The sequence below is a fragment of the Littorina saxatilis genome, linkage group LG3, assembly GCF_037325665.1.
Source record: "Littorina saxatilis isolate snail1 linkage group LG3, US_GU_Lsax_2.0, whole genome shotgun sequence".
Classification (NCBI taxonomy): Eukaryota; Metazoa; Mollusca; class Gastropoda; order Littorinimorpha; family Littorinidae; genus Littorina; species Littorina saxatilis.
In genome coordinates, this window is record NC_090247.1 from 46107568 (window position 1) to 46123956 (window position 16389).

At 46.0% G+C, this 16389-nt stretch overlaps 1 protein-coding gene across 2 annotated transcripts in view; it reads left to right on the plus strand.

Moving 5' to 3' along the window:
* Positions 1 to 16389, plus strand: part of LOC138960789 (NADP-dependent malic enzyme-like) — a 120784-nt gene that overhangs the window by 73084 nt on the left and 31311 nt on the right. For both annotated transcript variants that reach the window (XM_070332439.1, XM_070332440.1), the window contains exon 12: positions 10876 to 11046. In XM_070332439.1, the coding sequence (XP_070188540.1) occupies positions 10876 to 11046 (171 nt within the window). The remainder of the gene's footprint in view (positions 1 to 10875; positions 11047 to 16389) is intronic.

Consider the following 16389-nt stretch of genomic DNA (forward strand, 5'->3'; position numbering starts at 1 on the left):
AGTTACACTTGCGGTACACTACTTCTTCAGTTAAGGAAGTTCTACTTCCGTTCCGGATGAAGAGTAAAGTTTCAGGTTTCTAGCGAAGTTTCACCTTTCCTTTGCCTTAGCAACAGTGGTGACTTCGTGATTTTCCGGAAGGCATAGTTGCAGTAGCTGATGCTGCCTCTCCTCCGAAGACAGTGATGATGTTATTCCATCACGGCCTGGTTTCTTGGGTCTTCATTTTATTAGACTTTGTATTGTCGAGAGCACCTTTTTACGGTGACTCCGGCAAAGGGGTCTCTTTGGTTTGATTCTTTTTTAAGGGTTAAGTCCTTTGCTTACTCTGATTCCGTTATGGATCGGAGAAAGCCGGAAGGTCATCGCTGGAACTTGCGTCTCTTGTCTGAGACTTTGTTGCGATATTTGTTTTGTTCGCTTGCATCTTGTCTTGAACCCTTGAGTTCAAAATCGACGCAAGCATACAGGATGTGGCCTCTCTCTCTCATTTGTATGCGCTGGCGTTAGTGTCAACACAACAAATACTTCCTTGGCCAAGATCTACGCTCACGCAGCCCTTACCCTGAGAGATTTTCTCTGGGTATAGACTGCACAAGCGTAGAACGGTTGACTCCTTGCATACCTCCGGTTCACAGGAGACGCTCTACTGGTTCTTTTGTGCCTTGATGCACTGCACATAGACACACAAGAAGCGACAGTCTTGGAGTTTGCAGTTACGCAACACTCTGTGGGTCAACCTTTTACCAAATTATTTGGTTCGCTGCCTTTATGGCCATTTTGGCTGCAGGCGGCTCTATACAATGTGAAGCATCTCGGATCAGTTTATCCTTCCAGCTCCCGTCACGGGTTCTCTATTGCTAGTTACAGTATGTACACAGCAATGGATCATAGGGATATTCAGATCGGGGTTCCTGCTGCTCTGGCAAGTGTTCAAAGCACTTCTTACCAGAGTTCTACCCCTTTTTCTTTTCTGCCAACTTAGAATCGATCACGGTTATCAACACCGAGATTCTGCGTCCTTGCCCAAACAAGCCATGGAAGAAGTGTTCTATCATTTCTCCCTGGGTTTTTATGATCGGATCTTCATGGTCCACGAGATATCAGGGGGGCGATTGCAGTTGCGGGTCCTATCCCCCCTGAACGCTTTTCTAAGATCAGATCCTTTTTGGTAATACCAGCGACGGTCAAGGACGCCCGTCGTATTGGTTTTTGGGTCACGTCGGTATTCTTTACAGACATGACTTTCATTTCTATTTCGCCGCATGGACAGATAGTGGCTGCGTTTTTTTCGGGAAGACAAAGCGTATCAGTTCAGGGCCCTACCCTTCGGCTGTCACTATGGATCTTTTCTATGGTTGTGAGACAGATTGTACTCAAATCAGGCGCGAGCGTACGCCTTCGGGCGTACTTAAAGGCTGACTCATCCTGAGTCAGTCTAGAAAATTTTGCCTTTCCCGTACTCACATTGCCCTGCGTCTATCTCTGGGCACGGGCTTTGTGATCAAGCAAGCCAAGTCGGGTTACTACACTGCCCAGGTATTCCTATCTGGACATGAGATTTGACACTATGGCTTAGAAGGTCGGTTTTCTCTCAAGAGATGACCAAACTCTAAATTCGTTTCGGAGGTTGGATTAACAGCGTAACCACTGTCCCTCCTCCCTCCGGTGCAGATCTTTGCACAGACGCGTTCCTATCGTGATGCGGGGCACACATGGTACAGCTTTTGGCCTCAGGCCTCTGAAGATATTCAGGCAGAAGATCACGCCAACAGTTTCGAACTGGAGGCAGTCGCTCAGGTTCTCCTGGGTCTTCTGCCTTATCTGCTGAGCAGCCATGTTCGCATTATCACGGACAATTCCATAGTAGCCTCATAGTTCAACAATCAGGGCAGAGGGCACTCTCCCTTTCTGTTGATCAGAACTTTCCAGCTACATTCTGGTCTGATTTCGGCAACATCGATCCACATTGTCTGTGTAACATCTCCCAGGCCTTCTCAAAGTCCTGGTAGATGCATTGAGACGGTCCTCACGTGTTTTACACTCTGACTGGCCTATTACTTATCTTGCCCTCCAGCGCTTTCGGGCTCATATCGACAGATTGATGATTGATCTTTTTACGACGCGGTTTTAGGAAAGACTCCCTTTCTTTTAACCTTTTCCGGACTCGGAAGCACGGGCGGTCAACGCCCTGGAGTTGGCTGGTCAGGCCTGTCAGCCTACGCACACCGTGCCTCCTTTGACGTGCTCAGAAAGGCAGTTCTGGGACGCACTTACACTCTGTCTCTTCAAACATGACGCTTGTAGTCAGAAGGGCGGCTTCCTCGTCTACGCTTTTAACATTGGGCCATTTCATCTATCCCGTCGTGATATGACCTTGAGCGGTTGAAAACGACTTTAATCACCAAATAAGATAGGAATATCATCAATCTTGGCGGAGCTATAGCCGCGATGCTGAAAGACTCCTCGTTTTAGACTTCAAGTCTTAGATACCAGTCCCTGCATGGGATTTTTTCCTTATACCTGAGCTTCTTGGATCATCAGAGTTCAACCTCTGTGTTCTACGGAGCTCCCGATTCTACTCGCTAACACTCATGTTATGTTACTAGCTACGGCCAGAAGAGGTACTGCAGTACTTTCTCTGTCCGGCTTATGAAAACTTTCTTTTCTATTAGATGGTTCCTTAGTCTAGCACTAACCACATCTGATTCAGCACTCAGGAGCTATTGTTTATTTCAAACACTACCAGAGACAAAGATATTATCCAGTCTACTTTGGCTTAATGGGCTTCCACCTGCATCAAACAAGCTTTTGTGGGGTGGCAGCAAAATAGTTGGGGGGGGGGGGGGGGGGGGGCGATCTAGTTTGTCCTGCCTCTTTCTTGGGCGAGTACGCACGAAACGTATGCATGGGCCTATTTGCTAGCTTGCTGTTCTGAACTCCAGACGGCTTTCTGAGGCCCTTGGGGCTGTATTATTGGAAGTCAGACGTCAGCTTTCTGAACTTCTTCTTGTTGGACGTGCAGGGTTCACGTCCTGATGTTTACAGTACTCTACCAACTGTGGTAGTTGCCGGGCAAGCTTGTTCTAGATCCTAGATTGAGTAATCCCTCCTCCTTTAGTAGCAATCTGCTATTTATGAGATTTGGGGAAGTAATATGTAATTTAATCAAAAATTTTAAAGTAAATTTTCATTTGATTAATATACTTACCCAAATCTCATACCAAATACCCTCCCACCTACCCCGCTATGAGATGGCTCAGGCTTGTCGAGAAGTGGGGAACAATATGGCGGCCGCGTTTCACGTGGCGTCAAGGGGAGCTTACCCTCATGGATCACGTGGTCTGGTGACCGTGGTTACGTGATTTTTGACTCACATGCGAAGCAAAAGTGAGTCTATGTACTCACCCGAGTCGTCCGTCCGTCCGTCCGTCCGTCCGTCCGTCCGTCCGTCCGTCCGTCCGGAAAACTTTAACGTTGGATATTTCTTGGACACTATTCAGTCTATCAGTACCAAATTTGGCAAGATGGTGTATGATGACAAGGCCCCAAAAAACATACATAGCATCTTGACCTTGCTTCAAGGTCAAGGACGCAGGGGCCATAAATGTTGCCTAAAAAACAGCTATTTTTCACATTTTTCACATTTTCTCTGAAGTTTTTGAGATTCAATACCTCACCTATATATGATATATAGGGCAAAGTAAGCCCCATCTTTTGATACCAGTTTGGTTTACCTTGCTTCAAGGTCAAGGTCACAGGAGCTCTTCAAAGTTGGATTGTATACATATTTTGAAGTGACCTTGACCCTGAACTATGGAAGATAACTGTTTCAAACTTAAAAATTATGTGGGGCACATGTTATGCTTTCATCATGAGACACATTTGGTCACATATGATCAAGGTCAAGGTCACTTTGACCCTTATGAAATGTGACCAAAATAAGGTAGTGAACCACTAAAAGTGACCATATCTCATGGTAGAAAGAGCCAATAAGCACCATTGTACTTCCTATGTCTTGAATTAACAGCTTTGTGTTGCATGACCTTGGATGACCTTGACCTTGGGTCAAGGTCACATGTATTTTGGTAGGAAAAATGTGTAAAGCATGTGAGTCGTATGGGCTTTGCCCTTCTTGTTCTTTGGGGGAGTAGCTTCCTTTGGTTAACCAGGGAAGCGTGTTCAACGTTTAAGCACTTAACGGAAGTAAATTGCTATTTATGAGATTTGGGTAAGTATATTAATCAAATGAAAATTTACTTTAAAATTTTTGATTATGTTTTAACGGTCACCTACAGAGTTCGTCCTAATCAGTTCTGAGTGGAAATGTTAAGTCCTTTGTACTGGAAACTTGCATTCTCCCAGTAAGGTCATATATTGTACTACGTTGCAAGCCCCTGGAGCAATTTTTTGATTAGTGCTTTTGTGAACAAGAAACAATTAACAAGTGGCTCTATCCCATCTCCCCCCGCTTTCCCCGTCGCGATATAACCTTCGTGGTTGAAAACGACGTTAAACACCAAATAAAGAAAGAAAGAAAGTTCTGAGTGGACAGCCTTAGGCACTGATCGTTCCATTGTCGGCACTACTGCAAGCGCCCACTATGACGCTTGCTTCCATCCTTGATCGATTAAATTTCATAGCTATTTGCTAGTGAAATTTAAGTTAAGACTTTGCTGCTTTTGCTTAAGCCGCTTTGGTTTGTTGATGAGCAATCTCGGTTCATCTTTTGAAGAGAGGTTGCATACTCGCCGAAACTGCAAATTATTTCCTTTGTTTTCGGCTTTAAGACGTTTCTTTCGACTCTTCTTTGTAAGGAGTCTAGAAATGCCAGTTGTTTTTTCCGACATGTTGTCATGCCTCTATCCATTGAACAAGGGACAAGGTTCTTGCCTCTGGTTCTTTACGAACAATTAGCGTCTACCTCATGGGACTATGGTGCTGTGGTTGACTCAAGCCATAATCTTTTAGTGCTTCACTCCTCGGAGGGTGTTACACTTTTGGTTATTTGGAACTCTTTTGTTCTATTCAAGTGGGAGACGCACAACAGGTTCGGGTTTTTTTTTCATTAATCGTTCGCCTTGGAAGATATTTCTTGTTGTCTTCTGAACTTACACAGCTCTCTCTTTGAGTTAGGACTGTCTTCCTGGTCTAGCTGATTGCAAGAGATTGTTCACTCTTTTCGTCAGCCACGATCAAGACAGGTCAGTGAGGTTGGCGCTCTTTCCGATTATCCGGAAGACGTAACTCACGAATCTTAAGGTTTTTCACTCAGGTCTCAACAGACTTTATGTGAAAAGGGTTATTTATCTAAGTTGACCTTATCTGGTGGTTTTTGGCTCACGTAAGTGTAGCCTATGCGATGCTAACTTTTGTCTGTCTGTGCGTGCGTGCGTGCGTGCGTATGTATGTATGTATGTATGTATGTCTGTGGTAGAAACTTTAACATTTGACTGAACACCGAAATACTAATTTTACCTGGTTATTATTCAAGCAACAGCTTCAAAGTATTGAAGCAATGATCAACATTTCGTCGGCACGTATGTGGTTAAAGTATGTATCCAAAGAAAACGGGTGGTGGGGGGTTTTGGGGGGGGTAAAAACAGCTGACTGGTTTGTGTCGTGTGTGGTATGTAGACCAGGTCAGGGGTCAAGGTTAGGTCAGATCGCGTGAAGGATTGTGGTATAGATACAGTTATCACCGAGCTGCAGTTCGCCGATTCGGAGAAGACGACTCATGATTTCACATTGTTCGGTTTCGTAGCTCCAGAAAAATAGATAAAGAAGATACCAAAGGAGATTTCCTACAGGTTAATCTGCACAGTGTGTTTCCAGTGTCTGCGCGAGGAAGCGTTGTCGAAAGTGCAGTGTCGATCTGGCCATCTGGCAGTCGTGTCCCCGTAAGTAGGCTACAGACAGACAGATCTAGATCTAGTGTCTCGTACTCTTGCACCGTATCACTTATGCTTACTGTGTGTGTGTATGTGTGACGGAGTGATTGAGTTTGTGTTACTGTATGTCGATTTCTTACGTGAGCCTTGAAGGCTTCACCTCTTGTTTACCATCATTAGCAATCCATGAGTGGTTGCAACCAAAAGGGGGGGGGGGGGGGGGGGCATTCAGCCTTTCCTCCAGCACCTGCAATAGTGCACGATTCTAGAATTTGGGCATCAGCTTTAGCATTCTCCAGTCAGGAGGATGCTAGGATGTTCTACGAACTTTTGTTTGTTAATGGCAGACGATGTTTCATCAATTTTGAGAAACGTCGTCAGAACTAGACAAGACATTCCCCTTTCTACGCCCGGCGTGGAAAGGGCCCTGTCCTCAATTCTTTTGTCATTAGAACATCAATCCCAGCTTGGGATTTCTTCTTCTTTTTAGAGTTCTTTTGATTAAGAGCCATAGAATTATTGAGAGATGCAGGCCTTCCTTTTTTATAAAGAAGGCTCTCATACTCTTTTCTTTTTGTTGGTGCTCACTTCCCCTTGAAGGGGCAGCGAATTACATGCTTTTTCGGGTCTCGCGCAAGATATTGAGTATTTGAACATACTCGTCTTGCATGGCTCCTTTTGGAGTGCCAGACCAGAATCTTAGGTTCTTTCGTTTTAAACGGATAGAAGCAAATTATTGCAAAACAGCGCTGACTAGTTGGGCTTCCACACTCATTGAACAAGCTTATGAGTGTGGCAGTCAAATGGGGGGGGGGGGGGGGGGGGGGAGCGTTCAGTCCTTCCTCTGCGTTCGCCTAGAACTCGTGGGGCCAGAGCTTGGGCCGCTTATTTGGCGGTTCTGCGACCAGGCAAATCTCGAACGGCCTCAGAGCGGTGTTTTGGACGTTTTTTAGACGTCTTTATTAAACTACTTCTGCGGGTTTCTTAAGTACCCGCCGGGATGGTAGTAGTTGCTTACCAGTCATGGTTGAAGCAGGCCGGATTCCTACCAGAAATAAGTGAGTTTCCCGCCACCTTATGTAGCAATCTGCTATATATGTGAGTTGGAGTAAGAATATGTGATTTAATCGAAAATTTCAATAATAAATTTTCATTTAATTAATATACTTACCCAACTCACATAGTAAATTCCCTCCCATCCTACCCCGCGATCGTTATTAATGGTTGAAGGTGGTGTTTCATTGGGAATGATTATACCGGCGATATGTACCGCGCACGTGCGGGCTGCCGGTGAGGGGAGGTAACTACCAGGGCCTTGACTTCAAGGCTTTGTTTTGTTTTGGGAGTTACCTCTTCCTGTTACCAGGGTCAGTACTTCAATGTCTAAGCATCAAACGGAGGTTAATGCTATATATGTGCGTTGGGTAAGTATATTAATTAAATGAAAATTTATTATTGAAATTTTTGATTCACATACAAAGTCGGTACAAAATCCTGGGTCGCCTTCATACGGCAAACATCAAAAATGCGCAAGTTATCGTAAGAAAAACAATGATTCAGCCACCTAATCTCCCTTCCCCAGCTAATCCTATTATAAGGCGAGACTCCGCATATCGAGCTAGCTACATTTTTATCCACTACAGGATCTTTTGTGCCCTGACTGACTACCTAGGAAATTCTCTCAAACCTATTTACTTTATTGGATCTCTAGATGGAAGAAACGGTTCTTCCCTATTGGGATAAATTTAAGGATGGTCTAAGACCTCAGAATTTGCTATATTAACCTCGATGAGAACCGGACGGACGAATCCCCCTGTTCGTCACCAAAGTGTTTTGTCCCTAACCTAAATCCAGTTTCCCCCTTTTGAAAGTACCATACGCAAAACAGACAGGACACCAAAAGGAGCTTATCTGAGTTTACGCAGGTCACCTAATGTTTAATTTCCCCACCTATGTAGCTAGTTAAGGACCGTTCAATCAAACGTCACCTGACGTTCTAACAGTCCGGGTGTTTATTTCTGACTATCTATGAATTCTCGCCTATGTATATTTTGAACCTTTACTGGTGTTTGAGGTAAACAAGCCAGTAGCATGCACGGTTATCCTTTGAAGCTAACTATTCCTATACTGTCCTGACTTTATGAAAAAGTGGTAAGATTCTCTAAGTTCTTTTACTCTGCGTTTTTCCCTGTGCTATCCCGTTGAAAGAATGCGAAGTCTCCTCCCGTAGTAATCTCTTCTGGCCTTTTATACCAGCTTACGCGGTAACCTGGACAGAAACACGGACCCAATACGGATTGGTTGATAGCAATCGACCACAACCGAACTACTTGTGAAACATTCCGCTAACAACATAGTCCGCCCCTTTTCCCTCATCTTCTGGCCTACTGGCTAACAATATGAATAATTCATCGATAATCCAACTTATTTATTCTACATATTATTTTATCGACATCAAAATAACATATATTTCCTTATGTTTTACGATTCCCATTCTTTTTGATCCAACGATGACTTCGTCCGGCGATCGTTGTTTCCAACACGACGAACGATCATCGTAATTACGTTATTAACCAAAAGAACATCTCGTGGTCGCTAAACTACGTCCATCAAATAACTTTCATCCAATCTCTCGTAATTTAACTTGACATTTGTCAAGTTTTACCAATGTTTATTAATGTGTATGCCGGTAAATCATGTCAGCGCCACACAAATGGCCGCCAACACGGAACTGAAAAGGGAATTAGTTCCCATGCGTCTTCTACTTTTGGTTTCGATACCAATTATTCTTACGCTTCTTTTGAAAGCTGAGGCCAGCGATAAGCGTGACAGATTGACTCTGTACGCCATGACTGTCCTGAACCTTCAATATCTAATCCTATAACATTAAACTTTCTACAATTAGGGCTCTTCCGCCACAATACCTAAGGAAAAGGTCCTCAGATTGCTTCCAAAGTTATACCATAGATTCTGCTTTACTTACACAGCAGACTTCCACTAACTCGCGGTCTTTGGGGTCCAAAGATTTTTGATCGCGATATATCCGATTCGCGATGCAGTTTGGGGTCCAATTAAAGGGAAGAAATCACGTTCTCTTCCGAGTCAGAGAAAAACGCGGTTATTTCCCTTGTTGGTCACAAAAAGCCTGTGAGCGTCACGTTGGCGTGTGTGCGTTTGCCGTGTGAGTGCATGTGTGTGCGTGTGTGTGTGTGTGCGCGTGCGCACGCACGCCTGGCATGTGGTTGTGCTACAATGTCAATATCACGGCAAATTGAAGCCCTCGAATCGCCATTTTTGCATCTTCCTATGGCGTACAAGCGTTCCTGAACTGTAAAAGTTTTCCTCTTTTTTCCTCTTGCTGGTGAAGACATCGTAGCTCTAGCTTTCTCTCGTTTGCAATCGTGTAATGAATACATGTTGGGTTTAGCGCTGGTCTTATATTGACAACATACTATTTGACACCAACGGTAGTTAGATCAGAATGATTGGTGGATCAAAATGATTGGTTGACGTTTACGTTTTTAGATGTGTCAGTTACATGGATAAGCTTTTTTTGTTTTGTTTTGCTTTGTGTGAATCTGAGTTGACACGCGTTTTGTCTTTGGCAGAAAGCATGTAGATTTCTTCTTTGATTGTTTGCTTTTTCTGCCACCTGCTATAACGCAAGAAGCTGAAGCACTACATGGCGCCTGTAGAAAATCCGGGGCGTCTAGCTGAGATCGCGATTAGTAGGACTCGAGTGTTAAACTGCATGCCTGATTAGATTGCAGAAGACTGAAGCGCAGTTTAAGCACTTGATTGGCGCCTGTGGCCACCCGGACCGTCTAGCAGAGATCGCAATTAGCTGGACTCGAGTGTTCAACTGCACGCCTGACTGGCCATACTGACTGGTCAGACACTTAACCTCTATAGGCACATGGCCAATTTGACGATACCGATCGTGGCATGAAAGTTCTTGACCGAGTGGGGCACATGCGCGTGAAAGGTTTGTTTTTCTTTTGTTCGCAGGTCTCGATCAACCCGTAATGTACACAACCTGAAAACACACACACACGTAGAACACTATTTGGAGAGACTGAGGGAGAGAAAGAGAGAGAGACTGATAAGATGAAATGACAATTTACTGCATGATGAAAGGCCATCGGACCCAGAGAAAAATAGCGTGGTTATGATAGAAATTTTTTTCGTGATCTGTACTATTTTTTGGCCTTTACGTGACTAATTTTGTAAAAATAAATAAAATAAAAATAAAAAATTTTTTTTTTAAAGGTTGGTCCTGGTTTTTTCGGGGTCCAAGAGGTCTCCGCGATATAGCCGAATTCGCGATTTAGTGGACCGCGAGTTAGTGGAAGTCTGCTGTACTACTATTGTGCAGGAGAACTGTTCACTTTGCAAAATAAAGTGTTTTAAAAGCTTAATTAAATGTCTAGAATAGGCAAAATGTCTAGAATAGGCAAAGAAAGAGCACTCAATCTTTGTGATGGTTGGGTTGTGTTACTTCCACGTAGTTACTTTCTTTGTTTGTTACTAGGCGGCCGCGTCATAGTCGTTGGTCATCTACTTTTTGTTTTCAACATGGGAGAGATGCAGTGCCCTGAAGCACATTCACTCACTTTGATTTAGTTAGTTAGTTACCATACTTGTGGTGTGTTTTCGAGCAAATCGTGCTGATACGTCTAGATTATAAGGTACAGTGGATTCCCCAGATTCTTTAAATTCATTGAATATGCCAGAAACTCCCCCCCCCCCCCCCAAAGGATCAGATCAATAGTATCCCTTTAAGTCATTTGAGTGGTCAATATTAATACCAGTACTTGTCGTCTTTACACAGGTGAACATCAAATCGTGAAGATGGCCAGAAGTACAGTTTCAAACAGCTTATGGGACACATAGGTGTCTTCAAATTTATCTTCCATCCTTGACTCAGAAGGAAAGAACTGGGCATGCTTTTGGTTCTCACTATCCCACTTGTGTATGTTTGTAGGGTCGCTGTGTGTTTGCCAGTGGCAGTCCCTTCCCATCATGCACGCTGAATGGCAAAACCTTCATCCCGGGCCAGGGTAACAACGCCTACATCTTCCCCGGTGTTGCTCTCGGGGTCCTGACCTGTGGAGTGAGACACATTGAGGACAAGATCTTCCTCCATGCTGCCCAGGTGTGTGTGGGGAAGGGTGCAGTGACAACGGACAAGTCAAGCCTGTGTATTTGATGGGAGAGGGAATTAAGGAGGTTGAGGATTTTTGTGGTCAGAGAGGGGTGGAAGAGAATGTGGGATTCTGCTGCCTGGGTGGAGCAGAGTGCAGAATGTGGTTGGCAAAATGTTGCTAGAGTGTAAATGTGGTTCATCAGAGGATGTCTGTTTTGGGGATGTGGGAGGGTGATTAATTACATTTTTACATTTTCTGCATTATATGCAGTGTAGGTTTATAGAAATTGGATGAGGAAGTGTGACTTTTTTTTTTTAAACCATTGGGACGGAATTGTGGTTTGAATATAGCCTAGTATGAATGAAATAGTTGGTGATCTTTTGGGTATAATCAGTGTGGCACTGGGACAATCTAGTTGATGTAGTAATTATACATAGCACTCTTCCTAGATATACTGATACTACAAGTCATGCCAGCAACAAAGCAAGGCAAGCCAGCAGCAACAAAGAAGCAACAGACAAAGGGCAATAAACAGCATGGGTTTTGGAGGGTGGGGTGGGGTGGGGTAAGTGCATGTTCTAAGAAAGGAGATGAAAATGAAAGGGCCAAGATGAGTTTTGTAGGAAGCAACAAATGGGTTTGGGTGAGCGGCAGTTGTAGCTGCCCCAGGTTGCTAATCTGACGTTCTGCTAGGGCCAAGCAGTGTGATTGAGCGACTTACAGAACAGGCGAAGAAGTAGTTTTTGTATGTTACTTTTAGAGCCTGTGGTGGACTTTTTAGTAAGGAATTGGAGATAATGTGGAAAAACACAGCTTCAAAAAAACTGTTGCTCAATATTTACATAGGATTGGACATCAGTCTTGATTAGCAATATCAGCTGAAGAGACTTTAAAAAATGATAACCTAACCAAGGATTGGAAACTGACATGTGAAAGTGGTATGCTAGAGACTGCCAAAAGGAGTGATTTACTGATGGTGGTAAACCATATGGGAATTTCTGTCATTCGTGTAAACTTTGTTTGTTGTGTGTTAGGAGCAGTGAAGACATGCTATGTTCTCCATCTTCAGCAGGATTTGCTTTTGTTCTTCATGTTGCTGATCACACAGTTTAACCTTCGCCCGTCGGGTTATCAGCGAGCTTTAGAAAGCACAGAAACTTAGTTCGTAGTCTTTCTTCGTGGGAAAACCCCCTGTCTACGTCATCACTTTTGCGCTTCCGGAAGGTCACGACCTCCTCATTTGCATTACGTCCGATTCTTCGTTGCGCGAACTTGCGGTATTTTCATCATTTTGACGAATCGTGATTCGTAGGTATGTTTCTGGTATTTGTTGCATGTATTGGGTCAATTGCTGTTAACGTAAGCTTGAATAAATGTTTTGACTGTATTCTCACACCATTTTGTTGTTGTGTCGATTCGCTAAAATAGGTGTACTTTGCTCTTCAAAAAGGGTGCTGTTTTGGTCTGCTTTTGCGCTCAGAATTAAAAATGGCGGACGAGTTGTTGTTTCGATTGAGATTTTCAACATAAGTTTTGCATTATTTCTAGGTTTCAGGTGACTACCCTGGGCATGGTAAAGATGTAAAATCACTTTAATGGTGTATCCTTATGAATGCGCACGAACACTATCCAATGTTTTAGCCATTGGTTTGGATGAGCACGACAAACATTTCGTCTGCTTCTAAAGGTGCTACCGCCTCAGAACCGCAGGCGCGAAGAAAAGTTCGCAGGGATTTCCCGATTGCATAACCGGAAACGAAAGGGATCGCTACGAACTAAGTTTCGTTGGTCAATCTAAAGCTCGCTATTGACTACACACGGAAGTCATCATGGGGCCATGCGCAAGGGCGGATCAATTCACTTTGGAGGGGGGGTACAAAATGACTGCGAAGATACAAATTGACGGCGCCGAAGGCGCCTAAGCTGCTAGGGGGGTCCGGGGGCATGACCCCCCGGAAATTTTTTTTATCCAAAGAAGCAAAATAGAGCTATCTGGTGCATTCTGAGCCAATAAATTACCTCTTTTTTGGGGGGGTGGGGGGGTTACGTAACCCGTGTAACCCCCCCCCAGATCCGCCCTTGCATGCGGACCCATGCTTCTCATTTCCTTCTTTGAGAAACATGGGTCCGCACGGCCCCACGATGTTTGTAGTCTAAATATCATACATGTCAACCTATATGACACATTTACCATAGTAAAAGCCTCATCACACCATAAGACAGGACCAAAAACCATAAGAAATCGTAGTTCGAGAGATGCCATTTTTGAGCGTCTGTGACTCATAAGCATTTCAGTTATCTCCCTTGTTATATTAGACAGTTGAAACCAGAAGTGATCCATTTGAGAATCATGCGGAACGCAGATCCGAAAACGAAAGCAAACGGACTCGCAGAAACGTAATTAAATTACATATTCTTACTCCGAATCACATAATAATAGCATTGACACACTTCGAGATGCCAAGGTCATGATAAAAGCTACCCGTCTAAGTATAAGGGAAGCAACCCCAACTAAAAAAGTGACAGCACCAATGTACTTGCCACCCTGGGTTGCCTCCCATGTAGGGCACTACATCACCATTGGCGCGTACCACGTGATACACCTCAATCGACTTCTATCACTTGAGAGTGACGGTCGTGTTTTGGCTTTGCTCTGGCTGTTTTTGTGTCTTCTGACACCCACCGGCCACGGCTCCCGTCTTCTTGCTGGCTTTGCAGCTGGTGAGATCTTTCCTTTATAGTCTTTGACTTGTTTTTGTCTTCTGCTGAGAATTTCTTACGTCTGTTGGACTTTGAAGTTCTCAGTGGCTGTTGGCTTCCTTTTGGTCGCCATTTTGCTAGCACGTGGCGTTTGCTATGTTGACGTTTTTTCGTCTGTACTCGGACGCTTAACGCTTTTGTAGCTTGTGGTTTAGCTGCCTTTGGTGGCTACTACGCTTGTGTTAGCTTGTTTGCTTGCTTGCTTCTGAAATGTTTGCGTCCGTACGGACTTGGTTAATTTCAGTAGTTGTGGCTTCCTCCTTGGTCGCCATTTTTCGCTAGCATGTTGTTGTTTGCTATGTTGAGGTTTTCGTCCGTACTCGGACGCTTAACTCTTTTGTAGCTTGTTGTTTAGCTGCCTTTGGTAGCTACTACGCTGGTGTTAGCTGCCCTCCTTGCTTGCTTCTGAAATGTTTGCGTCCGTTCGGACTTTGTTAGTTTCAGTTGTTTGTTTATTTTTCTCTCGGCGTTAACATGGCCGTCTATGAGAATTAGAGGGAGCTAAGGCCGAGGGTTAGGGCTTGGGCCCTGCTAAGCCCTAATCCTCAGCATCCTCTTCTTTTGAAGAACTCTGTCGTTGTAGTTTTGGCACAGGATTAATTTTTTACGTTTTTCTGTGCCGATTTCTGCTACGGACGATTTGCCGTCTGGCTCTCAGTCGTCCGTCTTTGCCTCAAAGGCTGTCGTTTTACTACTGTTTCGGCTCCAGAGTCTAGTGCTCTGGGGTCTACTCTTATCTTTTACTTATTTCCAGAGATAGATTCCCTCGTTCGCGAGGCTTTGCCGCGGTTGGACATCGTCGCCAGCTCTGCCCCCGCCTGGGGGTTAGGCGACGTTTCTCTCCTTGGCGTCTTTTGATGCCTGTGCCTTCAGACTCCGGGTCTTCTCTTGACCAGGCTGCTGTCCGCCGTGACTTTTCTGGACTGTCCCTGTGGGGACCTTCTTCTTCTCTTCCTGGCCGGCATTTGTTGCCTTCCGCTTGCGGTAGCGCAACAGTGCATGTCCCTCCGGGGATCCGGTCACAGCAAGGTTGGTGTCTGCAGCAGCCGTTTACGGCAGCTGCGCTTCCGGTTCCCGGAAGCAGAGGTTCACCGGCTAGTGTTCAGACTACGTTCACGTCCGGCTCGAACCTCGCCTTACGTCAGCAGTCGTCCGCGACAGCTGCTTCCGGCTCACGCAGGAAGTAGGGGTTCACCGGGTAGGGTTCAGCAACGTTCACGTGCGGCTCGAACCTCGACTTACGTCAGCAGTCGTCCGCGACAGCTGCTTCCGGCTTCGGCCGGAAGTAAAAGGTTCACCGGCTAGTGTTCAGACTACGTTCACGTCCGGCTCGAACCTCGCCTTACGTCAGCAGTCGTCCGCGACAGCTGCTTCCGGCTTACGCAGGAAGTAGGGGTTCACCGGGTAGTGTTCAGTAACGTTCACGTGCGGCTCGAACCTCGACTTACGTCAGCAGTCGTCCGCGACAGCTGCTTCCGGCTTCGGCCGGAAGTAAAAGGTTCACCGGCTAGTGTTCAGACTACGTTCACGTCCGGTTCGAGCCTTGCCTTACGTCAGCAGTCGCCCGCGGCAGCTGCGCTTCCGGTTCCGGCCGGAAGTGTAGGTTCACCGGTTAGTGCACAGGCTGCTGTCACGTCCGGTTTGAGCCTTACCCTACGTCAGCAGTCGTCCGCGACAGCTGAGCTTCCGGTTCCGGCTGGAAGTGTAGGTTCACTGGTAGTGCACAGGCTGCTGTCACTTCTGGTTCGAGCCTTGCCCTACTTCAGCAGTCGTCCGCGACAGCGCCGCTTCCGGTTCTGGCTGGAAGTGTAGGTTCACTGGTTAGTGCACAGTCTTCTGTCACGTCCGGTTTGGAGCCTTTCCCTACGGCAGCAGTTGTACGCGACAGCTGTGCTTCCGGTTCCGGCTGGAAGCGTAGGTTCACTGGTTAGTGCACAGGCTACTGTCACGTTCAGTTTGAACCTTGCCTTACGTCGGCGGTCGTACGCGACCGCTGCGCTTCTGGCTCCGGCCAGAAGTGTGGGCTCACCGGTTAGTGGACCTGCTATGGTCCCATCCGGTTCGAGCCTAGATTTTCGTCAGCAGTCGTCCGCGACAGTTGCGCTTCTGGCGCTTGTCGAAAGTATAGGTCCTTAGGCTAGCGGACATGTCGCTGTCCATGCCGTTTTGGGCCTAGGGTTTGCCTATTGGCTACCGGGCTTCAGCCATCAGTTTGTGCAGCACCAGCTCTGGCATGGTGCCTCTGTGTCTGCCGCACTCCTGGCTCCTCCCGGTGTTTCCGGTTCCATTCCCGTCGCTTCCTCTTGGTCGTCGGTGATGTGGGACACGGTTTTGCCCTTTGGGCTTGCAGGCTTCCTGCCTCAGGCGGATTAGCAGCTACCACACACTTCGGTGGTGGGTTCTGCCGATCTCCTCACTTCCTGTGCCGTTGGTCTTCGACGCCTCTCATCCTCCTCTTAGTCAGGGGTGAGGTTGGGCCGTTGACTGGCAGGAAAGGGCTTCAGGCTCCGGCCTCCCCCGCTCAGCGTCCGTCTCGGGCTCTTATGGCTTTTGGCCAGCCCCCTCGCTTACCACGTCGGACTCTCGTTCGG